This window comes from Protopterus annectens, chromosome 13.part0, assembly GCF_019279795.1.
Source record: "Protopterus annectens isolate FY-2018-M chromosome 13.part0, PAN1.0, whole genome shotgun sequence".
NCBI lineage: Eukaryota > Metazoa > Chordata > Ceratodontiformes > Protopteridae > Protopterus > Protopterus annectens.
The window spans coordinates 93,324,831-93,351,473 of NC_056747.1; the positions used below are offsets into that span (position 1 = coordinate 93,324,831).

General features: G+C 37.7%; 1 protein-coding gene across 2 annotated transcripts in view; it reads left to right on the forward strand.

Annotated features, from left to right (window-relative positions):
• LOC122817610 (cartilage intermediate layer protein 2-like) overlaps positions 1–26,643 on the forward strand; it is a 193,488-nt gene that overhangs the window by 24,028 nt on the left and 142,817 nt on the right. For both annotated transcript variants that reach the window (XM_044090654.1, XM_044090655.1), the window contains exon 3: positions 16,918–17,187. In XM_044090654.1, coding sequence (XP_043946589.1) covers positions 16,918–17,187 — 270 coding nt within the window. The remainder of the gene's footprint in view (positions 1–16,917; positions 17,188–26,643) is intronic.

Consider the following 26,643-nt stretch of genomic DNA (forward strand, 5'->3'; position numbering starts at 1 on the left):
TCTCCTCACTTGTTTTATAAAGAACAGACTGATTGCCTAGATGCCCAGCTACACATATTGCAACCCGAAACTATATCAGTAGAAGAAACAAGGCGACATTCTCTTTGTCTTCACTTATATAGCCAATTGTTATAGCAGTATTCATAGGGTCATAGATGGTTACTAGGCTATCAGCATAAGAGCCCTTTTAAGCCTAGCCAAACGTAGCCCAAATTTACCAAAATATTGCTGAATTTTACGGTTATTCACATCAAATGTGCACAGTCCATCATTGTCTTTTTGTGACATAGGGTTATGAATGAGTTTTGCTTCACATGGATGGGAAACCTACTCCAGAGAAGGGGTTATCTTTGAGATACATAGCATTCTCTAAAATATGTTTTGTTATGTCGCAGGTGATATTTCGGTCCTTAGATTGGACATTTCTGATATTTGTTTTGCAGATGCGCAACAGCTCTATCAGTGTAAGATCAGTGGATGCACTGTGGGCTAAACATAAATCTCTGTGGAGCAGTCTGTAGGAGACTGAGTTCAGAAACAGGGCTTTGAGACAGTCTACATAAGACTTGCTGTTTACTCCCAGTATTCTTTTTGAGAGGAACCGCTGTGGTCTCTCAAGCTGTTGCAAGTGTTTGGTCAAGTACATGCTGAAGGGTGCATTAGACTTGATGAAAGGTCTGATGAGAGCTGAGTACAACAGAACAATGATCTACTTTGACCCAGATGCCATGATAACTTGTGTAGCGTTGAATGATTTCCTAACAAAAGTGGACACCTGGTGGTCAAAGTTCAGGTTACTGTCAACACGTGTTTCTACATCCCTGACTACTGGGTCTGCTTTTAGGAATATATTATCAATGTGATCCTTTTCAGGGGTGGCAGTCGTTCCAAAGTGTACTATTATGCATTTTTTGGCATTGAGGTTTAGTCCATGGCTCTTGCACCAGTTGTTTGTTGGTATCAGACCCTATTGAAGGGTATCTGTCTCTTTAGAGAATTCAGTGCCCCTGTAGGATTTCGCTAGTGACTGACCTTTTTGTGAAGGTGGATTCCCCTATCCAAACTTCTGATGTCCTATCAGTGAGACAGCTGGCTATCCAATGGGTGACATATACGTTTATGCCTAATTTTATAAGTTTATCTACAATGACTCAATGAAGTATTGTGTTGAGGCAGGCAGTGAGCATTGTTTTCCCTCATTCATAGCTTTAGTTTCCTTCTCAGTGAAGTTCACCAGGTTAAGTAAGCATGACCTACCTTTGATAAAGCCCAACCGGGTAAGGTCCAGTGCCTCTAGGTTTCCTATTTTATTGTTTATCAGATGCATGATGATGCTTTCCATGGCCTTGCCTATGAGACTAGTCTGTGGAAGAGTCCCCTCCCACTGTTCAAAAGGATAACTGTTGCAGTGCCCCATTCATTAGGCCCAGAGCCTGACTATATTTAACTAGATATTCTAGTGGGCCTGACAGGTCATGCTTCATGTTATTCAGAAAGCATTCTGGGATATTATCAGGGCTCATCAAAAAGTGTTTTGGCCTTACAGAACACAGTGAGGATCTGCTTGCTTGTGATAGTTAGTGGAGAAATGGAGGAGGGTGTTTCTTAGGGAAGATGACTCAGGGTGATAGGGAGGTAAAGCTGGAGCTAAATGTATCAGTCAACAGAATTAATATATCTTCTGGCTCCACATGGGTGCTTCCAGTCACCATTAGTTTAGCATATTGCTGGGTGTTGCTTTTAAGATTGCAGATATTACTGAAGAAAACCTTATGATCAGCTTTTTTCTTAGCTTTGGAGGCAATTTTTTATGTCAAATTTGGATTTGGTGGACTTGATTAGTCCTCTGACTTGCTCATTCAGCTCGATGAGGTAGATTTTACCTTGCTGGACAATGCCCTTCCTGTTTTTGGACATGATTTATTTTCTTTTGTTATACAACCTATTTATATTAGAATCCACTGAAGAGATTTGTGTATGGAGGTTGTCCTATGTTTATTTTGGATAGGTACAGCTACCTCTGTGCAGCTATTTACATGCTTGTATAGAGTTCCTGTGAACAATTCTGCATAGGCAGGTGTGCTCTCAGGAGTTTGGGGAGCCTGAAATTTTGCTAGAGGTAGTTTACCTTGGAATAGTTTTTTTAATGTTATGAGGTTATTTTGGTTCCCAGGCTTAATATTTATTTCAAAGGAGGCAGCTTTGTGGTCTGGCATAACAATGAGGACTTTACAGTACGAAGGTGCATTATTTCCCCATATTAGTGAGGATCAGGTCAAGGATATTTTGCTCCCCTGGTGGGTGTGCAGGCTACCTGTTCAAAGATATTTGTGTTAACAAAGTCATGGAATCTCAGGGTCTGCATGTTTGAGGTCATGTATGATTCCCTGTTAATGCTGGCATAGTTAAAGTCGCCCATTAATATTGTGTTGGGTTGCACGGGGAGTGTTTTTATTATGTTCAAGTACATGGTATGGGCTTCTTGGGTCATTGAGGGAGACCTACAGCTTGCAAAGATATGATATGAGACTTTTCTTATGGCAGGTTGCAAGTGGAGAAGCTTAAGTATGTGATACTATTTGAGCAGCCTTGAGGTGTGTTCTCTTTTGATGCAGATTGAGACTCCTCTTCCTTCAGACCCTACTGTGCAGTAGCTGGTCTAATTGTGTGGAAGGCATTATAGCCTTGCATTGCCAGTGTACCCACTATGGCTTTAAACTAAGTATCAGTAACTAACAGGTGACTATATTCTCCAGGATGAGGACAACTTTCTAGAAGTGTAGTCTCTTGTTTCGACTCCTGGCATTGAGCAGTTGCACCTTTAGATAATTCTGAGTTGGTTTAGTTATGTCAGTAGAGATTATGAGGGTGGACAAGGTTTTAGCTAATATTTGAAAGCCTGGGGTGGGGGGTGGTGGTGAGAGCAGGTGCAGACCATCCTTGGCAAAGTAGAGTTGTCTGTCTACCATATTCTCCCAGGCAAACAATATTGTACACCTTTGGAGTGATATCAGAAACCAAGGTGATTATTAAATTTAATTATCTTGTGTTGGTACTGTGGCATCATCCTTGGAGAAAGTAGAATGCTGCTCAATGCTAGGCTCATACTGGCCTAGGAAGCATGGTCTGAGAGTTCTATGATGCTCCTTTTCATACAGTCCTGGGAGGTATGTCTCAGGTCATTTACACCCACATGGACTATGATGGAGTGATACTGGTACTTGTGGTGCAGTGACCTGAGTGCACGCATGATTTGGTGACTCCGGGTCCCTGACAGGCAGCTGACAATGACTCTCTCCTGGTGAGTGGGACATCTGTGTGTCTGACAATAGAGTCTCCTATTGCTAAAATATTGTTTGTGAGACAGTTTGCCTTATGGGCTTAGCAGTTAAGACACCTTGCGATGGTGCTGAATATGTCTTGGTGTGTGTTGTCTTAGGAGGGTACTCTAAAGGTTGCTGAGGATATTTGTTTTGTGTGTGATATTTGGGAGGCCTTTGATGATTTAGAAGAGTGTATAAGAGCTTCAGCATGTGTGGGTTTATATGTATGGTTCATACAATAAGTAGTTGGTGTAATGTTAGTGCCACTGACAATCTATCTGGTGTTATTTGTATTGGTAAGTGAGCATCCTACCTCCAGGGACATTGTGCAACTGCAGCTATGACATACCATATAAGTTTGCTTTAGAATTAGGTCATTGCCAGCAAGCATGAAACAATTGCTATATCACCTCAGTACACCTAAATTTACCAAGCTGGCTGCAGAGATAGTAGGAAAGTACAAATCTAAGGTTCCTAGATCTTTAATTCATGCTTCTTTCTAGTTGATGGTACAACAGGGGTTAACAGTGGGCTACTAGGTTCTTCTTGTGCTTGCAGGTCTGTGCTGCTCAGCGCAGAAGCCAGTTGCCCTTTGTACAACTAGGTATTGGGGAAATTTCTGAGGTAGTCTATTATAAGGAAAATTTTAATTTAGGACCATCTCAGAGTGTGGTGAGTATGCTAAGCAAATGGGAGCTCTGTGAAAATGAGCTCAGAGTGGGGCAAACAAGCCAATTTTATAGCAGCACAGAAAACTGTTAAAATAAACTAATTGACTCACTGACCAATCAACAAGTCACATTAGAGGCTGATTAAAGTGATTCCCATCTCAGCGACAGATCCCACTGCCACTGGAATGGAGTTCTAGTCCCTCAATGTAAAATGAATCCCTTTAGCAAGGCCAAAAGAGCACAAATGAAAGAATTAAGCATCAGCAACAAATACAGAGTAGCAAATTACACAGTCAGACTGCCAGGAAAGCTTCTCAAAATGGCAGATCTCAGCAATTAGCAGACAGTACAATATTATTCTAAAATGATTTAAAGAGCAAAAATCAGCAAGTAAAGCAAAAATAAAGCAGTAGCACACTAATGCACTTAAATGAAATGTAAAACAGTAATATAAGTTTCTTATCTGCTAAGGAAGGTGTAAAATTAATTCAGAACCCTCTCAGAAGGTGGACAGAATGACAAGCAGATGGCAGCTCTGTGAAAATGATCCAGCGACAATTTTTCGTAAGGGAGGTTAATACAAGAACAATACTGGATAGCTGGGTATGCACTCAGTGTTATAGATCTAAGGAAAACAGTGTGTGGGAAAATTACTTAAATAGCAATAAGGGGGGGGGTAGCAACTTTAAAGTCAGATTACTGTAAGTATCAATGGCTTTTATAAACTACAACAGACAAAAGGTGGGAGGGTTGGGGAAAACATTGATCTGCTGTAAGAAGCCAGAGAAATCAGATGTTAAAGCTTGTAGTCCACAGTGTATCAGTTCAGATAGCTGTTATTTAAAGCAAAAAGAAAAAAAAAAAAGAACTTAAAACAAAATGGGAATGACTGTTCAAGAGAGAAAGCTGTGATTGGGTTGGTGGGCTCTACTAATCAAAAAGCCACTTAGACCCATACAACTCTCCATTGTAGAGGGTACCACTGTGACTCGTTTATCATAGACCTCACAAAGTAAATAAAAATAGAAATTCCATTTTGTGTAAATTGAAGGTAGCTAAGAAATTATCTGTGTATTCTCTGTGCAAAACTCTCTAACAAGAAGTCTGAATATTAATAAAAGTAGTCAAATCTAATTACTGCCAATGTTGCCAACAGTTTCCCCTTGTCAACCCCAAAACACACATCCTTCACACACTACAAAAGTTTTAACTACTTAAAAATAAAAATGGCATATCCTTTTACACAAGTCTACAAATCTTCTAGAGAACTGTTTCACTTTCCTATGTTCCTGTTCCACAGTTGTCAAATATTCCTGGTTTTGCAGAATATCCCTGACTTTACCTCAGATTATTTACCCTGCCTCTCATAAATAATGAATAAAAAAAATTAAAATGTTCTGGTAAATCACCGAGGATTACAATCCATCAACCTTTAGAGATTCATACACATCTTATTGTTCAGAAAATACATGCCAATGCAAATCATGTTCTACTACTAACTTTTTAGGTGAAATAGAACTTTATTCAAAATTGTCCTATGATTTTAGGGCTTTGCTGCTCTCCCTAATAGTTTGGCTTTATCCAAACTTCTTTAGCAAAGAGGTTGAGGGGTATGCCCTACTCACCCTCTGCATATTCCTTATCAATCTCTTCAACTCTCCCTTCTAAGATCTTTCCTACCCAAAAATTTCACCTTGAAGTTTATTTGTGCTAATCCAGTAAACAAGCTCTTCATAAAAATTCAATAACCTTCCATTGTTCTTACCTTTCTGATGAAATATTCTTACACTGATTGTTTATTGTCATTTATTGGTATCATCTCCATACCTACCATCCTCATATTTGAATGAAAATTTGTAATAATAATCCTGTTGATTAAAAGTTCTAGTTTATCCCACCAAAGGCATATCAGACTAGTTGTAAACATCTCACCATTAGATATATTATTTGAAAAACAGTTTACAAACAAGTTCTAGAATTTTCTAAGCAATTTAGAATTCTCTCTTCGTACAACATGGCTTCAGATGAGGATATATTACAATGACTGCTCTTTTCCAGGTTAGTAATACTTTTTTTGTGGAAATATTCACAAAGACTGACAGAAAGTGGCTTTATTCACCAATTAAAAAAATGAATTAGTAGATAATTCAATAGGGAATTTATTCAACAATTTAAAATGAGATTTTGAATTAGTAGATAATTCAGTAGGGACTTTATTCAACAATTTAAAAATAGATTTTGAATTAGTAGATAAGTCAGTAAGGAATTTATTCAACAATTTAAAAAAGAGATTTTGAATTAGTAGCTAAGTTAGTAAGGACTTCTTTCAACAATTTAAAAAAGAGAATGGATTAGTAGATAATTCAGTAGGCACTTTATTCAACAATTTAAAAATAGATTTTGAATTAGTAGATAAGTCATTAAGGAATTTATTCAACAATTTAAAAAGAGATTTTGAATTAGTAGGTAAGTCAGCAAGGACTTTATTCAAAAATTTAAAAAAGAAATTTTGAATTAGTAGATAAGTCAGTAAGGACTTCTTTCAACAATTTAAAAAAGAGAATTGATTAGTAGATAATTCAGTAGGCACTTTATTCAACAATTTAAAAATAGATTTTGAAATAGTAGATAAGTCAGTAAGGAATTTATTCAACAATTTAAAAATAGATTTTGAATTAGTAGATCATTTAGTAGGGACTTTATTCAACAATTTAAAAAGATTTGACTTTGAATTAGTAGATAATTCAGTACTCTTAAACCAACTAACTCTAGAGCATGATCATCATTTACCCCCAGAATCTTTTTTATGGTTAATGAACTATATCAAAGTAGAAAAACGTGGTCATGTTTAATAATTCTCTTAGCAAAACATTTGTTCACTCTGATCACTCAGGTGACTCTTAGAGGTAAATTCTTGGACTTGATGTTTTCTACCTGTGTTTTTTTTTTAAAAACACACTTCTTTGTGATTATGAGTTACTAATCCTTGAAGGAAATAACTCATTGTAGCTTTAAGTATCCATATTACAGGCTATTTTTCTGCAATAAGATCCTGGATCACAGATCATAAACTTATAGCCAGCTACTGCAAAACAAACCTCAAAGCCCAAAACTTTCTTTTTGTTAGAACCCCATGGCAATGGAATCTCCCAAGTGCATCCACACAGATATCTTGTTATCTTGGACCCTATACTTTTTCAACAGTCAAAATGACTTCCTAACTAGTAAAGTTCCAAGCCAGCTAAATATTGCCCATAGTCTCCATAATATTTTCATCTATGAAGCACTCAGAACAATAGGAAAGAGCATCCTTATCAACAAACTGGAATATGTTCAACTTTTAGCTGTGCTTTTAAACTCATACAGCACAGTAGTTTCCACCTATAAATAAAATAAAATAATATGTAGCTTCACCAATCAAGCAGACCCCAGAAGACATTATTGCACCTTCATTAACTCAGTAGGCAGTGTGCCCAGTAATGAGTGAGCTGCATTTCTATTTGTTTCCTTTCTCTGCAAACTATTTAATTCAAACATCTGTTGCCTCTTCTTACAAGCTAACAGGTGTCTCTTTCTGCAGTGCCTCAGATCCCACATACGTGGCTCCACATACGTGGCTCCCACTTCCTTACTCTGCTCACATTTTCATTCACTCTAGCTTCCACTGAAATGTCCTCCCATAAAATAACTCTGTCTGAAATTTCTTCCTCATAAATATCTGACATTTTTCCACCCTGTCACTGTTTAGATAAAGCCTCCTCTACTACCTAGGATAGAGGATGGAGCTTAGTGCAGGTGCGTCTTAAACCTAAGTTCATTATTCGACTGCCTCACTCTATATTATGTTCTCTGCTCTATTCTCCTTAACTCCTTTACCTCTGTACCATCGCCTCCATCTTGTTTTCACCCATGATATTTCCTTTGAAACTCTTGTCTTTCATTCCTTTTGCTCAGCTTTCTCACATATTTTTTACCTTTGTTTAAACATATGCATATAGTTTCTTTTTTATATTAAACATCTTCTTCTGTTAGTTTATATATATATATATATATATATATATCTATCTTCATGTAATGTATTGTACCTTCCGAAAGTACCATGATGTATTACAGAAAATCTGCACTCATTTATTTATGTCATCAGATGTAGTTCAGTATATATGTGTGTGTGCTGATGGAAACTAGGTTTGATTTCTGGTTTCCAAGCTATGCATTGTTTTATGACTTCTGTCATCTTGCAATTTGTGTTAACTAGCTTCTTATGTGTTTCTGTTTTTTACCTGTTATAATTGTGTAGACTAACCGTCTTCTCAGTAAGGACAAGCAGTTAGCAGGGCTACCTCTGAATATTTCATTCCTGAGTGTCAGACAGGTCTTTCAGCCTGCTGTTGGACACCAGACCAGCAATTATCTTTTTTTCACCTTATTTTGATGACTTTCATTGCTGATGTGGCACTCCAATTCTATGAGCAAAATGTGCAAATAAAGGGGTTATTGATGGGTAGGGAATTGTCAGTGGTTTACTTCCCATAATGTATCACTAAATGATAGAATTCAAATCATATCCTAGTGTATAACAATACTTCTGAACAACTGTGTTGTGGGATCTGCAGTATTTCTCTTAACAGTCTGCTCTCTGACAAGTTCACATATATAAATTAATGACTGCCACTGCTTCTCTACTCTGTAGTGAACTGTTCAAATATAAATTTAAGGTCCTGAGGGGAACATCCTCTGTTGTATTTTGTAGTATCTCACATACCATATCTAGAAATAGGTTTAGAGCAAAGTTCTTAATCTGATTTGCTAGACAGGTAGTTGTCTAGATGCCATTTGAGCCACAATATAGTCTAATTTTTGCAGATGTCACACAAATACAGTGTGAACAGTAACAATATTTTTCATACCATGGAGTCTGACGTAAGGGCATATATGATGAAGTACAACTTCGAGCCTCCCCGTTTAACATGTTAGTGTGTGACTCATTAGATGTATACTTATTTTGCCTTACTGTCAAGTACTTCATTAAAAAAGGTCAGTGTTCCACTTCTACGTGCACGAGAGAAATGATGTCGCAAGACAACCAGTAGCAGAAGCAACTATGTTATGGTAGTACCTAACAATTGGATGACTGCAAATATGAACAAAACCATAACAGCTATATTTGTACTCATATGAGATCCAATGCAGGAACTAACAACTGACTGAAGAAAGACATTTACATCAATTTGGTTTTATTCATAAAACAAAAGCACTCTGACTGGGTATTCTATTTATAATAATTGTTTTTAATGCCGTATGCAGACCTGAGTAACACGCATGTGCGTTACCCTGACAAGAAGAAACATTTTCTTGTTTTGTTATCCATTTATTGACTGGATAAGATCACTGGGCTTAGCTGTCCATTTGCAGGGAAAAGACTTGTGCACAGTCCGTTTATGTGATCTGTTCAAATTCACATATTAAGCAAATGAAGGTAGAAGGAATCAAACCCTGCACCCTGGGCACAGGAAGCAGCTGATTAACAGCTCGGAGTTTTGGTCTACACTAACTGCCAGTTTATAATGTTTATGATATAATTTGAATTATAATGATAATAACAATAACATCATGGCTCGTTATTTTATTCTCTTTGCTGCTTGGCCGTAGAATCTGGCTGTTGGAAACTATCCAGGCTACCCTTTCATCAAGTCATTCATTAGCCATCATGAAACAACTGCTTAGGACAGAATTTAATTACAATATGACATAATGTATGCAGTAACTATAACCATTTAGGAGTCCTATGCATGCAGAACCTTTTATCATTTAGAAAACTATTGTAAAATACTGGATTACTGCAGGGTTTAAATTTCAGCACATTAATAACCCCAAGCAGGTAGGTGATCTACTGGGGTGACCCCTAACCGGGAAAAGCCGAAAGAAGAAGAAGATCCCCAAGCATTCCAATATTTTCTTCAATGACCACTGCACAAAGCAGATTAAGCAACTCAAATTAATTTCTGAGTTCTGTTGTCTTCAAGTAAAAGAGAAAAAAAACATCAGGTCTGAAGGTTAAAACAAATATGTGCAAATAAGAATTAAGAAGGAACATGAAGAAGAACTGGAATTATTTCTGAAAAAAGGCATAACTTCAGAGGAAGGTGGACAGATAAGGGAGAGAGATATTAATAAGACCACATTTGTGCATGCTTGTACACACACACACACACACACACACACACACACGCACACACACACACACACACACACACACACACACACACACACACACACACACACGCGCACACACACACGCGTGCGTACATACTCGTCAATATAGTAGGCACAATGAGTAAGCTGCCATGATCCGGATCCTGAAATAAAGTTGCCGAAGTTCTTTCCTTCTATACATTAGTAGGATAGATCACAGAAAACCTTACATCAAGCATGCTGAAGAACTTGGAAAAAAGCAGCTAAAGCAAAAAAATAAATAAATAAACAGAGGGTTGAGTTACTCTTTAAGTGTGAAAACAGAAACAAGGAAAACTGACCCAGCCCATTAGGTAGAGCTGGGGCTCTACCCCATCCCTGCATGGTAGCACATGAATATGGCAGTTGTCAGTTTGTTGAAGTGGACTTACCTGAAAAGCATATTGTAAACAAGATATGCAAGTCTATCAAAGTTTTGAGGTTTCAATCACCACCTTATTCACAGGATTATTATAACAGTATTCTGATTCATCATTGTTACTGTAGATTTTTATACTTGGTGACTGCAACCCATACACTGTATTGATTCGGATAGATGGGATTTCACTGAATCTCTAAATGTTGGGAAGACTGGATTGTTTCACATTTCTGTTGGTAAAGAAATTCAAAGGATGATGGTAACTTGTGAAAGTTTTCTCAGGAGAACACATAATGAATGGAAAATCTTGTAGTGTGAGACCTGACAAGTTGTTTCAAAAGGAACATAAGGAGGTGGAGTTGTTTAACAGCTAAATAGTGGGGGGGGGGGGGAGTGCAGAAATTAAGTAAAGGATTTTTTAAATTGTTGTGCATGTGGTGTATAAAACAAGAGAGTTTGTTTGGTGTTTACTATAGTCTGTTGGACTGGGTGCCTATCAGCTGATCTAGTTTTCAGAAACTCAAAATTTATATGGTCCAGACCATATGACTGAGTTTTTGAAATGCCAGAGTGGTACAGTGCAGATTGGGAAATTTACACTTTTCCTCACTGCAGTGTGATCTCAGAGTTGGTATATATAATTTGTTGGAAGGGAGTGGGGGCACCCCCCCACATGGAAGGACAGGGGACTTGCACACTTGCTGTTTTCGGAAACTCAATCATATGGTCTCGACCGCATGAATTTCGAGTTTCTGAAAACTCGATCATCTGACATAGACCCACTGGACTGTGATGAATGACTGAAGGATGTAGCTGGAAGTTATTATTCTGTTTTGAGTGTTAGGATGCTTTTGCTGATACAAGTATCTCCCACCAGAGGACAGTAAACTTGATATTTTGTAGGATACTTTTAGTTGCTGGAAGCCATCCTTGGTCACAGTTTGTGTGTGTCGTGTGAAAGTCAGAGAAGGGTCAAATTAACTTCTTAAGGATGTAGATGAACTTGTTACTAAAACAGGATTGCTTTTTATGTCAAGAATCAGCAAAGAAGGGGGTTGGCTAATTTATGTGCAGTTCCAAAAACACAATTTTGGTTTTGTAGATGTTAAAAACAAGTTATGTTCTCATCTCAGTGTTCCATCTGAGTAGTTGTACTTCATTTGTCTTCAACCTGTGGGTTACAGATCCATATCAGATCCGACTCGACCGCATAACTAGCATTTGATCCGAGCTCCAAGCTCCTCCCCTTACTCATAATGCCCCTGTCTCCTTCCTCCCCCCATATCTTGTTTGCTGCTGAAACAGTAAGCACTGTGGTCTGAGCTCTGAGTGTTTTTTCTGGGTAAGTGTGTAATTTTTGGGCTTTTTCCATGTTATTTTGAGTTAGTATCTATCTGTCTTATAGTAATTGTTCATAAAATATGTTAGTGGATGTTAGTGAGTGGAGGTATAATGGCATGGGGCACATGGTGTTCTGTGGTGGGGAGGGTGCTTATTTTTCAGATGGGAATCTTTTTGTTCTTTTTCATTAGTTTGTGATTATACTAGGTGTGATGTAGAGGTAAGAGATGTGTGCCTCTGGATCTGCAATATAATTTGCTGTTCCCTTTTTTATAAATCTACAGTATAGGGGCCCAGTTATAGAAGAGAATTCGTTAGGGGTTGTTATGCTTTTATTTATTTATTATTTTATTTTACATTTGTTTAACAGGAGAGTCCGACTGGGCATAAAACCCTTTTTCAGCGGAGGCCCGGGCAGAAAAGCTCCATTGTTAGTAAACTATTTTGTTAGCAAAAGGAACATTGTATAATACAATAAAGAAATAAATAGTAACAGACATTCAGAACGGTAAAAAGACTAGAACAGAATAAATTGGTCAATTGGGCTATGAACCTAAGTGGGAGGCAAGACCAATAATCTTGTATAACAATGCTTGTAGAAGACAGTTCTTACAGTAGTAGCAGGTAGATTCATAGATTCATAGATTAGTACTAGGCTAACTGCCATTGCAAGCCATTTTAACCCTAGCCTATTATCTCCTGTGAGATTCAAACCCTGTACCTTGTGTTTGTAAGGCAAACACCTTAACCATTAGGCCACCCTCCCAACTCCTAGTGACATTGTATACAATAAGAGTGCAATTATGATACTTAGTCTTATATACAGGTAGCATAGCAAACTGAAGACTTAAAATCTGACAAATATTAACAGTGAAAAGGAAACAAAAACATAAGGTAGTCATATGATTTAAATTCAATGCTCATTACATATGCAATTAAAATTTTAAAATCACCTATTTCCATGGTTTGATGATGCTCAGCTTATTAACTGGAAGTACTCGAAGACTGAATCTCTAGTAATGTGATTAGGTAGGCTGTCATTAACGGAAACTGTTGTGGTGACAGCCTATGAGAAGAAATGTTTAAAGCACTCTACAGTTTTGGGATCAGAAAAGGGTACAGTATTAGTGTCTCGGTGAGAGGAGTAAAATAGTAATTGTGTTTGATGACCTAGCAATTTACTGATTTTTACTTTATGGGGTCATTAAAGACTTTTTGTGTGAACCATAATAAGCTGATTTTGCTACCTTCATAGTAACTCTGACTTTATACCCACATTCTTTGAGAAACGTTTGAAATATTTGGAGGGGGGGGCTTGACTTCCATTATAACCAGGCATTATATTGCTCACAAATTTGGAATTTTAGTTGTGAAGTTACCAAGGAGCAGTAGTTGCCTCTGACTCTGCATATTTTTATTGGGGTAGAGAAGGCCCTAGATGGGTCAGTAGAGATGAGTATAAGTAATACTGGACAGCAACAGGGTGATCTAAAATGGGGAAGAGGGTGCCAGTTTACAGAGTGTAGAGCACTTGTTACCGAATTCCCCCTGTATGGGAGTTTATGTCAGCTAGTGATGGTAGCAGGGACACAAGTTATGCCATGTGGGACTTCAGGTCACAGAAGTAAGCACATCTCCACCCACAAAAGTATTCATTTTTGACACATGTTTGTAGTTATTAGAAGTCAGCCAAGTAATCCATGGTAATTTAGCTGCATTTCATATTTGGTTAACTTTGAACAGTTTAATTTTTCACAATTACTCTAGACAGCTAAGATCACACACTCATGAATCTGTAATTTATCACACCCTTAATTTATTGAGAGAGTTTACTTAACCATAGTTTCCTTAACAATGATATAAAAAAGTGAATCGATCTTACAACTATGAAATGTTTTTATTACCATGTGCACTACGTGAGGTGACGTAACTCCTTACACACTGTTTTTATCTGATAGCTCACTACAATTTGAATTTTAGAAAAAGCTGCTTTTGGTGTCAAATTATTTGTAGTTATAATTCACACTGCAAGCATGAAGTAAAAGTTTGCTATCATGTGGCAACACATTTGTTCTGTTTTCTGATTCCTTCCACAAAATTTCACTGTTAGGTTATCATTTTCTTACTCTAACACTTGGCAGTACTTTTAACATGACCGCCAGGAATATAATAAGCAAGGAAATCCCTTTAAAGGGTTGTACATCATCAAATAACAAATAACTGAGTATTGTTATCATATTAATAATTCCTGGCATGGGTGGGAGATCACGACAATTTATTTCTGAACAGTAAGGCTTGGTCTTGAGTAAGAATCTTTAAGAATCCTCATAAATCAGTTCAGAAGGGAATAAATAAATAAATCCACAAATGTTGAAGCTACACAGGCAGCTACTTACTTCAAAGAAATAAATCCAAACAATAATGCAAGTTTTTAACATGCTGCAAACAGTCCATCCAGAAGTTGTTGTAGGATTTACTCACTCCTGGAATGTTACGAAGTCAGTCAAATGTTGGGAATGATGATTAATACCGAGTTACACACAAAGTTGTATGTGATGTGATCATAAAGGTTTACCGTTACAAGGTCACAAATAAAATATGCGACCCATCAAATATCCAACTCAGAAGGTAAACTGGTCATAAAGCATAACACAGAGATATCTGCACATGAAAAGGGAGTACATCTTATGTAAACCCTGTCCTGGAACACTTCATTAAATTTACACAAAGGGCCCAGGTGAAACTTTAATAAAAGTGTAACACAAGCCTGGAGTTTATAGTATAAAGTTAGCTTCAATATATTACAGTACCACTGCCAACAGACTGATTATAGCAGTTTAGGAGTTTACTTGAACGTTGTTATGCAATAATATCACTTCTGGAGTGGAAAAAGCATGCTTTAGTCACATAGGGATAATGGTGTTACAAAACACACACCATGACAGGCCTTACTGCCAGTGTACACAGTATTAATTTTTACTACTACTGCTGGTAGTAATAATATAATTGATCTAAGCACAGCAACGTTATTAATGCCATCCCTGTACTTCTGACTCAATAGCCAATCAGGTGCATTGATTTGCAAGGCCACTGCATAACTAAATAATAGCATATGGTGGTGCTAGTGTTTTAATGTATAACAACATTAATCCTGCAGGTCAAAGCATGAAGCAAAGCCAAGAAGCTTGTCTTCCCCCCTTATCAATGTTTTTACATTGTGATATATGAAATGGTGTGCCTTACCACATAAAATGTGCATGCTCTGACGTGTAGACACCTAATGCAGACAGAAATTATGTGATAAAGTATACTCACGAAGATGTTACTGTCATTATGGGCTAGCTCTCCAGCATAAAACTAAAAATGATTTATGTTTTAAGCCATCGTGATATAAAGGAATATTAGCAATTTAGAACAAACTGAGTAACTCCTTTATAGGATTCTTATGCTGCACATAATCAAGGGTACTCATGGCAGGGTGTGCTTTATCTTCGATAAATTTAATACCTTGAAGAACACTGTATGACCTGTTTATTTATTTAAATGTGTTAACATAGCAAATAATCTGTTCCAAAGACAATTTTCAGTCATGAGCTGGGCCAAAGGCAGCAACAAATATTAATAATACAGATATAAAACAGGTAACAGCAGTTCAGTACAGAATTAATAAGTAGATACATGCTTTGTATATCTTTAAACAGATATCTGTGCATAAAACAGTAATAGTGTGCAGTATAAACTTATAACCATCAGAAATCAAGCCGATTACAAGCTATAGAAATTACATTATAAGATAAGAACACAAACATTACAGGCGAAGAGCTGTATGTGCAGAAATACAAGTAATATGCAGGAAGCTGAAGTCATGGGGTACATAAGAAAGATTTTAATAAAATATGTAACACCCAAATCACTGATATCCTACCTGTTCTCCTGAAAATCTATCCTGAATGGCATTGTTCCACATTTACAATGGGTTATCAATGTAAAAATTACAAAAAGATGCAAACATTTCACTATTAGCCTTGGCAGTATCAGGGGATATCATAATATTTAAGGAATGCAGCTACTTAAAAAGCTGTTGCGATATTTTTACACTGCATCATTTTGAAACAAAACATAACGGTGCTTTTTTAGGGAGTTGTCTATTTTCATAGACTACTCCGGGAAGACTACATGTGAATTCATACTGTTAATTCACTTTGCTGGTGTTACACTGACTTAGGTTTAATATATTTCTTGTAGGCATACAGGGAGCAAAAACACTGCACTGTAAGTGTGATGGGGCTTGCCACTTGCAACAAGAAAGGTTGATTGCAGGAGAATTCCCTGTTTATGCCATTACTCTAAATGCACTAGTCATTATGGAACCATTTTTTAAAAGTATGAACTATGGCTGTGCTTTACCATAAGACACCATCACTCCGTGAGGTGCATTTTGAGTCATGAGGTAAAGCAGAGTACTTTATGCAATAAAGCGGCCATGAGATAAAGCACTCCATAGATATTGTTATTCTAATTACAAACTGGAGCACAACATAGAAACAAAAACGTGGAAACGCTTTATTTTCAGCTGTAGTTACATCAGCTAGTAAGTGGCAGTTGATTTTCTGAGGAGGTAATTGAGATCCTTAGAACAAAAAGGGTGCAAATGCATTATGAAAGCATGTACTAAGTGAAACGTTGCTGAACCTTGGACCACAGAGCATGCTCCTTTCTCCAAGCTTCAATTGTCTGGGAGTTAGTATATAGGTGTGCAGAGCTACTTAGGTGGATGGAAGGGAGCAAAACCACCTTAAAGGTGTTATTGTAGGTTCTGACATCTAGTATATTTGCTTTAAAGACCGTGTTTTTCAGAGTGTATGAGTTGTACTTACAGTCCTTGTACTTCTGTTAGGATCACAAGGACTACATCACAGGTGAACAACAATTTGTGATCCACTTTGTAATATGATTTACTTGCTTCCCATAGGACTGACAGAGTGGACCTCCTGGTTCAATATTGATCACCCTGGCGGTAATGGGGACTATGAGCGCCTGGAGGCCATCCAGTTTTATTATCGTGAGCGTATGTGTGCAAACCCTGTTGCAATTGAAGTTAGGACCACTGAGTGGCTGACACCAGCTGAAGCAGGAGAAGTGGTGCATTACTCGCTACAGAAAGGATTTTGGTGCATCAACAAAGAACAGCCTGATGGGAAGGCATGCTCGAACTATCACGTCAGATTCCAGTGCCCTTTAGGTATGCATCATACTAAATAACTTAAGAAAAACATATGTTTATTATTCTGAATTGCTTTCTAAAGTACTGCCATGATATTTTCAGTAAAATTATCATTCGAACCACAGCAAAAGGAAAACAAAGCTGAAATGCTGTATTTGTGTATTAACTATGTAGTTTCAAAAGTAGGAAAAGTCTGTTAGAAGTAGTCATTTTGTTTCATGTTTAATGAAAAATAATATATTTTTCTTCATATGACTTGCTCACTTTTTCATCTTAGGCAAGTAATAGTCTGTTCAGTATACAGTTGTAATCATTTGAGCACTGGAACTTGAACCCAGATTATGAATTCATTGACAACTTGACTCTATGATTCTTGCTTGTTTTTTCTTTATTTGTGTAGCTTAGTTTGCAAATAATGCTTTACAGTTAAGAGATTGTTCAGTCACTTCTGTTGCTGCTTTGCTTTATATAACAAAGTCAAGGTGTGCTTTATCCAGAGATAACATTTTCTCAGGTTCTTCTTAACTTTCTTCACACAGAAGCTTAAGTCATATATTGACATTACTGTGTACAAAACATTAATAACAATAATCTTTTCTAGTTCTCTCATTGCTTGTTAAATACTTAAGTAATAACCCACGCCTGGGTGTGGGTAATGCTGGATTTACCCACGCTTGGTGTGGTGCCCGAGTGACCACACAAAGCCAACCGTGGGTAAATCCAGCATTACCCACACCCAGAAGTGGGTTATTGCTATTATACAATGACATTATTTAAGAAAAAAAATACTTACTTTTCTTAAATAATGGCATTGTGTAATGCCTCCTTGCTGCCCTTCCGCAGCTGTCCAGTATTCTGCGGCAGTTCTGATATACTGCGCTTGCATATGGTTACGCAGTACATCAGAACTGTGTGTGTGGAAGCAATGGAGAAAGGAAGATCTCCTTTGCTTTTAAAAACTTGTCTCGCTATGTTAAAAGTGTTTAACATAGCAAGACAGCTTTAAAAAAAAGCAACTGAGATTTTCCTTTCTCCGTTGCTTTTTTTAAAGCTGTTTCACTATGTTAAACAAGTTTAACATAGGGAGACAGCTTTAAAAAAAGCAACAGAGAAAGGAAGATCTCCGTTGCTTTTTTTTAAGATATCTCGCTATGTTAAACTATTTTAACATAGCGAAATAACAGCAACGGAGCTCTTCCATTCTCTGTTGCTGTCCAAAAAAAACCAAAAAAAACTTATACGAATGGAAAAAGTCCGGGCGACCAGACCTTTTTCCATTAGTAAAAGTCTTTGATTTACAACGTGCATGCTGACCAATCAGCATGCACGTTTTGGAATATTAATGGTGGGTCGTTGTATAATTTACAAAATAGTGTTACTATAAATATTATTATAAATGCAAATGCATGTTCTTTTTTTTTCTATCACTGGTAATTTTTCAGCTTTTAGCTTTGAGGGTTTACTTCTGTGGTAGCAACTTTAATCATCTTATCCATTGGCTACATGGCACCATTTCAGAAGATCTACAATGTAGAATGTAAAGATATCACTGTAATGATGTCATTGAAAACAGTTCAATGACACTGAAACTGCTGCTCCTGTTTTTTACCACACATCTAAGAGGGGCCCCTCTAGATTAGAGGTATCCCCAAACACTACTCTAAGGGTGACCAAACTAAAGCAAATATAGGTTCATAGGTTCATAGATTAGTACTAGGCTAACTGCTCGTGTGAGCCATTTTAAGCCTAGCCAATTATCCCTTGTGAGACTCAAACCCTGCACCTTGTGTTTATAAAGCAAACACCTTAACCATTAGGCCACCTTCCCAAAATAGAAAAGAACTATTTTTATTCAAATAACTTTTATTAGTTTTATAAACTTTAAAAAAATACAATTCAAATATAATAAAAGAACAAAAAGATAAGAAAATAACTATTTTGATCCTAGAAAACATCATCCTTTTCGTTTCACAAAAGCTATTATAAAAGTTGAAATGAGATTTTTGCTTGCACAGAAAAATTATGGGGTGATTGTAATAGCTTCAACTTCTAAGAAAATCTCACCTCACTTTAAACTGATCCTTCAGGTTGTAACCATAACTCCCAGAACAGAGCATCACAGTTTTGCCCTAGCCAAGGCACAGGGCAGTAAAGCGCAGACACACTTCTTGGTTCTCCAGTCTTTAAGCTTTTGTTTGTAATTGGACTCGTGCTCAGCATTTAATTCTAACTTTATCATGCTACTTTTTTAAACATCTCATTTAAGCATTTTATGCATAATATTGTCACCATCTTCATATGAGTGTACCATCCATCAGGTGAGACATTAAAATGAGGCCCCATCTGCCTGAGTTAGCAAGCTTATGAGATTAACTAGTTTGGGGGGCTAAATGTCTCCAACATCCCTCACCATCACTACCATCTGAAGTTTAGGGTATGTTTTAACTGTGAGAACAAGCATCAGTTAAGCAATGTGATAACATAACTAACTGCATCTGTTTTTTAAAACAATATTTTGAGTAAAACTAATTTAAATAAACTGTTAGAACTGACATCTCCCTCCATGTCTTACCAGAAATGGCCTGACATATAAACGTGACAATTTTGTTTTCATACATCTGATTGTTCATAAAAAACATGACAGTCAGAACATTAAATGTCAGTTCTCAGTTTTATTTGTGCTCTCCTACATCACTTTGTTTTCTTTCTTGGTTCCACATCAAAGCAGGATCTTTTTACTAAATAATGTTTTCTTAATTCAAATCCTTTTGATCTGTCACATCCTCCTCCTGATGCCTTTTTTTGTAATGTATTCATTCTCCTGAAGCCTAACAATATGAGTATACATCAAATCCCAGCCTTTTCTTACTACAGTGCACAGCTCAGAACTTTCAAAGTTTCTTTTTGCATAATCTTTTTATTAATTTTATGAAAACGCAGAGCTAAGATACAAGATATAAATTAAACGTTATGTTATGCACAAATTCTTTTTCCAGATCTTTTGTTTCTGAGACATTTCTAAGAACAAATCTCTGAAATGATTTCTTTCTTGGAGAGAAAACAGGAGACTCATTTTCAATGTGTATTTATTTATTCACTAACCTAAGTGAATTTTCTTGACTTGTAGTCTCATTAGGCTATGACATGTTTTCATGGGAGGCCTGGGAATATATATATATATGCATGTACTGGTAATACTGAAGCAATTTCTTATAAGTTTTTTTAAACATTATCCCACAGAGTTTTTTTTCTGACAATCCAGGTGTTAGGATAACTAGATCTGCAAATGTATTAACATCTGAGACAAAAAAATAAGCTATATCTTAAGCATGTTAAATATTGCCAGATACTGTATACACATAGACGTGTGTGTGTATGTGTGTGTGTGTGTGTGTGTGTGTGTGTATATATATATATATATATATATATATACACACACACACACACACACACACACACACACACACACACACACACACACAAAAACCAGGACATAATCACACACACATACACCTACCTAACTAAACAAACATAACAACACACACAAACACAACTAACCTACGTATAAGCAGGGGGGCAAGCCCCCCTGTGACCCCCACAACCCCCTACTTATATATTCTAACTCTGAGGTCACACTAAACACACAAACACACAAAAAACACCATGGCACACACTCACACACACTAAAATTCCCACCCAATATCCTCAAACACACAACACTTACCTGAAACCCCCAGATAAATCCACAAACCGTACCACACATCATGAACGCGACACCACGATAGCGACGGATTCTACATTTGCAGATTCGGCATAGTGTAGTTTTGAGTAACTGCACTTTCCACTATTCGGTCTCGACATACTGAATTTCGACATTTCATTACATCGAGATTGTCTAGTGTATCTATATATATATATATATATATATGTCTGTGTAATTTTTTATGCAGTTGTTAACTGGATAAGATGACCGAACACAAGTGTCCCCTTTCAGCTGTGACAAAAATGCACCCTCTGACTTACTAGGAGAAACAAAGTCGGCAAATGGGAGTGGAATGAATCAAACTGTGTACCCTTGGCTATAGGAAGCAGCTCATTTATGGCAGATTGTTTTCTTTTGTATGTGTGTGTGTGTGTGTGTGTGTGTGTATGCATTGTATAAGTGCTCATATTATTGAACAAGTGTACTTGTTCCAAATGGTAATGCTCAACATTCTTCAAGTTTGACTTAAAAAATATCTGAACCCAAAATTGCCAAAACTAAATAATGTTTTTTTTTGGGGGGGGGGGCAGTGGTCAAATTAGTAATACATGATGGATAACAGAGAAAACAATGGATTTGCATAAACATATTCTTCTTTTCTTTCAGCTTTTCCCAGTTAGGGGTCGCCACAGCAGATCGCCTGTCCACTTATGATTGGCAGTGATGTTTTAGGGTGTCGAGTTGCCAGCCCGGCGCCCAACCTTCCACAGAAGGCACACACACGCACACACTCACACCTAGGGCCAATTTAGAGTGTCCAATCCACCTACAACATGTCTTTGGGATGTGGGAGGAAACCGGAGCACCTGGAGGAAACCCACACAACCTGAATAATGCATTGGTCTGAAACTACCCACTAGAAAAGGGCTGAGCAAAAATTCTGCAAAACTGCAGCAGTAAGTTGGTTACTTTGCCATGTTAAGCAGTGCATCTCATCTGTGCACATTGCTGAAGTATAGAGCTGCCATGTTGAGCATATTAAGTGTTTACTTAAAGAATATGAAAGCGCAGTTTTAGGGGCTTTAAGAGTTCAAAAACCTAACTTGTCAGGAATAAATGTTGAAAGTCCACATTATGCAAACAGTTCAAAAATGCATGATGTAGAGAAATAGCTCATCTCTGAATGTTTACAATGAAATTTTAGAAATTGCCACGTTAGCTACTCTCTAAACAATTCAACAGGCTCATTTAGCAAGTTTATATTGTGAAAAGACAGGCATCAAACACAGGTGGCATCTAAATAATATACTGATAAATTTGTCCCATGTAAGATGTTTATACTAAGTTTGTTTGCTATTTGCCATATCTGATATATCTTGGTAGCTTTACTTTTAACTACACACCTATCTTCTATCTCATTTAATGATAATGAATACAAAGGCAAGTAGAAATCAACAAACCTATACTACAAGGCTGCAAAGTGTAATGTGTCATATTCAACATATATATAATGATCCTACAGTTAAGATGGAACATGTGATACAGATGAAAGGAAGGCATGCAGTAGTCAAGAAACTGTGTAATCCCTCTTTCTGACCAGAATGCTTTGAGTAGATCAAACATATTGTTTTGGTTGTGTACAAATCCTGTTTTGGGGCATTCCAGATTTTGTTTTATAGTACAGCAGTAATACCCAGAATGGAGTCAGTATTTCCTAATGGTTTACTATCATTTGTGCAAATGACAATGTGATGGCATGTATTATGCCAAAAGTCAGATTGTCGTTCACAAAACGTTGAGTGTATTGCAAAGTCGGACACACTTATGCAAATGCAGTAGTGCCTTTGCATAAGTGTGTTTGACAAACTGTATGGAAGACTCTAAAGCCTTTCACTGTGTGAATCATAACAAACTGTGGCAAGATCTTAGAGACATGCGGATATCAAGCAATTTTTACTGCGTCATGAAAAATCTATGTGCAGAACAAGAAACAACTGCCAGAAACCAAATGGAGAATAACTGGGTGTCTCAATAGTGAGAAAGAAGTGCGGAAAAGGTTTGTCTTATCACCTTGACTATAGACTGAATATATCATGTAAAATATTGTTTCGATCAATCAGATGCTGGAATCAAAGTTGTTTGGAAATATATCAATAACCTCTGATATGCAGGTCACATCATTTTATTGGTGAAAATGTCAAGAAATGAAGAGCCTTTTGTGGAAGATGAAGGTAGAAAGCAGAAACCCTGGATTAGTGCTTAAAGGCAAAGAAAAAATTGTCATTTCACCCTATCAGTCCCTTATAAAATAGGTAAATAGTTGAGGAAGAAGAGGGTGCGGTGACATATTTTATTTTCCTATGTTTAAAGGTCTCCCTAGTCATGAAAGTAAAAGATGCTTGCTTCTCAGAAGGAGGGCTATTAACAATCTGGATAAGATTTTGAAGAGCAAAGAGATTAGATTGCCAAGAAATGTCCATACAGACTGATGCTTTTCAGCCATGACAGTGGAGAAAATACTTTGAATTCATTCAACTTCAAGAAGATCAAATCATTCAATACTTAAGGAAATTCACCGTGACTGTTGACTGGAAGGTTTGAATAGGAAATCTAAAACTTAAATACGCAAAAAGGTAAAGAAGCAGTTGCTGACAGATGTGAAGAACCCTTGAGGTCATGAAGAGTTGGAGATGACCGAACAGCTAACGACTAACTAGTAGAGCAAACAATGGATAGTGGAGGAAGTCACAAAACCTAATGTAAAAACGTCTTTGTTCAAAAAACATTTTTTTTGAGGAATGGAATTCTTCTGGATGCTGCACGATTTTGTGTGAGCATTTCCCCCGTACTACACAATTTGCAATGTCTTACCTAAATTCTTAATAATCTATATATTTTAATGGCTGCAATTTTCATCAAACTGCAATAATATTAGCAACTAGAACTATTTTTGCAGAATTTTGCATCAGAATTATTATTCTGATGTGAAGTTAATACAGACTTATTAAAATAACATCTATAACAGCAATGTTCAATTAATGGCAAGTGATGTGGAGGCATTATAACATCATAGAAAAGATAACTCATTAAATTAGAAGAAAAAATATATTAGAAAAATCATATTTACTGAGCAAAAATATGCTTGAGGAAATATAACAGACATATGACATTCTGACACTATAACAAGGAAAAATATAATCTCCTGCCAAGAATAGCCCAACGACTGACCAGTACACCAAAGTCTTTAGTATTTACAGGTGCTGTAAGTCACATGTACGATGCTTGCACAAGGCATAGGGCATAAAGTTGCATACGGATGCACACATTCAGAACTGAAAACCCCGAGGAGGAACATAATGTCCCTAGGGACCAGGAGGAACATGTGTATTCAGAAGGAGGCAAGAGTAAAGACCCCCCAGCCAGGAAGGCAAGAAGAACACAACTTTACTATGTCCTTCCACATCACTGCTGCAGTATTCCTTATGTAAGGGAGAGTAAAAAAGCTCAAGAGGAAACCTGAGAGGAGCATGGCATTGAAGAACCATCTAGAAACCCATGCATGATAGCCCTGAAAGTAATATCCAACCTGTCTTGCCTTGTGAAGGTATGGACAGAAGACTAAGTAGCAGCCTCAAGGATGGAACTGGTATCCAGTCCTTTAAAAAAATCACCAGAAGAAGCAACAGCTCTGATAGAATGAGCCTTTACTGATAAGGAAAGACATTTACCTTGAAAAGAAAAAGAAAAAGAAGTGGCCCTAGAAATTCAGGATGAGATGGTTTGCTTAGAAACAGACAAATCCAAAGACCTGGGATGAAAGGAAACAAAACATTGCTCAGATTTGTGAATACCCTTAGTTTTATCTAAATAATATCTGAGCTGTCTATGCAAATCCCATCCAGGGTGTGAAAAACATTCTCACTGGCAGACTGCAGAGAATCATAGGAACCTGCACTGATAAGGGATTCTGGATTCAAGAGTGGCGCCAGATAGAAAATCTCTTCCCTTTGAACAAATATGATTTCCTGGTAGTGGGTTTCCTGGCCTCCTGGAGGACCCAAAGCACTTCCTCAGAAAAGAGGTCCCTAAAAGGGTTCAAAACCCTATCATCCACAGTATCAGTTGAAGAGAGGACAAGTGAGGATGGATAAGAGACCCCTTGTTTTGTGTGAGAAGGTCCGCCAGTAACTTGTAGTGATTTCCCCTGGCCAAGTGAGAAAGAAGGGGGAACCAATGCTGTCTAGGCCAAAACGCACTCACTAGCATGATTTTGGGGAAGTCTTGCCTGATCTTGTGCAAGACCCTATGAAGCAGAGGAAGGGAGGGAAGGCCTACAGAAACATCCCCTTCCAATGAGAAGTCAGGGTGTCCACTTTCCAAGCCAGAGGACTTGGAATTCTGGAACAGAAAAGAGAAAGTTGTCTGTTCAGAAGGGGAGGCAAAAAGATCTACCTGAGGAATACCCTGCAGATGGACAATGTCCAAGAACGCATTTCTGTCAAGCATCCATTCATGAGCTTGTGCACTGGACCTGCTCAAAGAGTCTGTCATTAGATTGTGCAATGAGGGAATGTAAACTGCCTGAAGAGCTACTTGATACTGGACAACTAGATCCCAGACCTGAAGGGCTAGCCTGCAAAGAAGATAAGACCCTTTATGCCCCTTGCTTGCTGATATACTACATCATATTGGTCTTGCCCATGAAAGTTTTGAGGGGCTTGAAATGAAAAAGGGAAAGAAAAGCCTGAAGGACCAGAAGCAGGGCCCTCATTTCCTGTATATTGACATGGTCTGACCTCTGATGCAGAGGACAGAGAGCTTGAACATTCAGAGAACTGGGAGGCCCCCCTTCCCCTGTCTGAGGCATCTGTAAAGAGTTTCTGAGTTGGGGCTAAATCTTGAAAAGGCAGGCCTAAGTTGAGAGTGTTTTGATGATTCCACCACTGAAGCTGTAGCTTGAGACAAAGGGGGGTGGGAACTGGGAAATCTAGGGGATGGCAATGTTGATGACTACACTGACTTGAGATACCACTGCAGCTTTCTAATTTGGAGACTGGCCAGAGGAAGTAAGGGAATGGTAGAAGCCATAAACATGAGGACCCTGAGTAAATGCCTGGCCATGACTGACTCCAGAGGAAGAGGAGACTGGAAAAAGGCAATACGAGAGAGGGCCTTGGGGCTGGACAGGGTTGCCAGCATGGGGATGGGTCTGGATCCTGAAACCAAGGAAAACATGGTCCTGAGAAGGGGTCAGAACTGACTTTTGAAAATCTATAGTGAACCCCTGGTACTGTAACAGGGAAATAGTAAACTGGAAACCTTGAAGCAGAGCCTCAGAGGAGGCAGCTTGAATAAGATCATCCAGATAAGGAAAAATCTGAAACACTCTCATCCTGCAAAAAGCAGTGACAGGAATGAAACATTTGGTGAAGAGAGGCCAAAGGGCAAAGCAGAGAACTGAAAATGCAAGGAAGAAACAGAGTAATGTAAAAAGTTATTGAAGAGGAAATGGATGGGAATATGACGGCAGGCATTCTTAGATCCAGCGATACCAGAAATGCCTGGGAAAGAAGAGGGAACAAGGTTTGAAGAGACAGCATCCAAAAGAATGAATCTTGAGAAAGGTCTCCAAGTGCCTCCTTCCGGGGGACCAGAAACATCCTAGAGTAAAAAAATCCTTCCTCACCTGGGCCAGGGTTATGGCTTGAATGGTACCCTAGGCCAAAGAGAATGAAGCACCTTTGGAAAAAAGGAAGCTGTTCTCAGGGAGA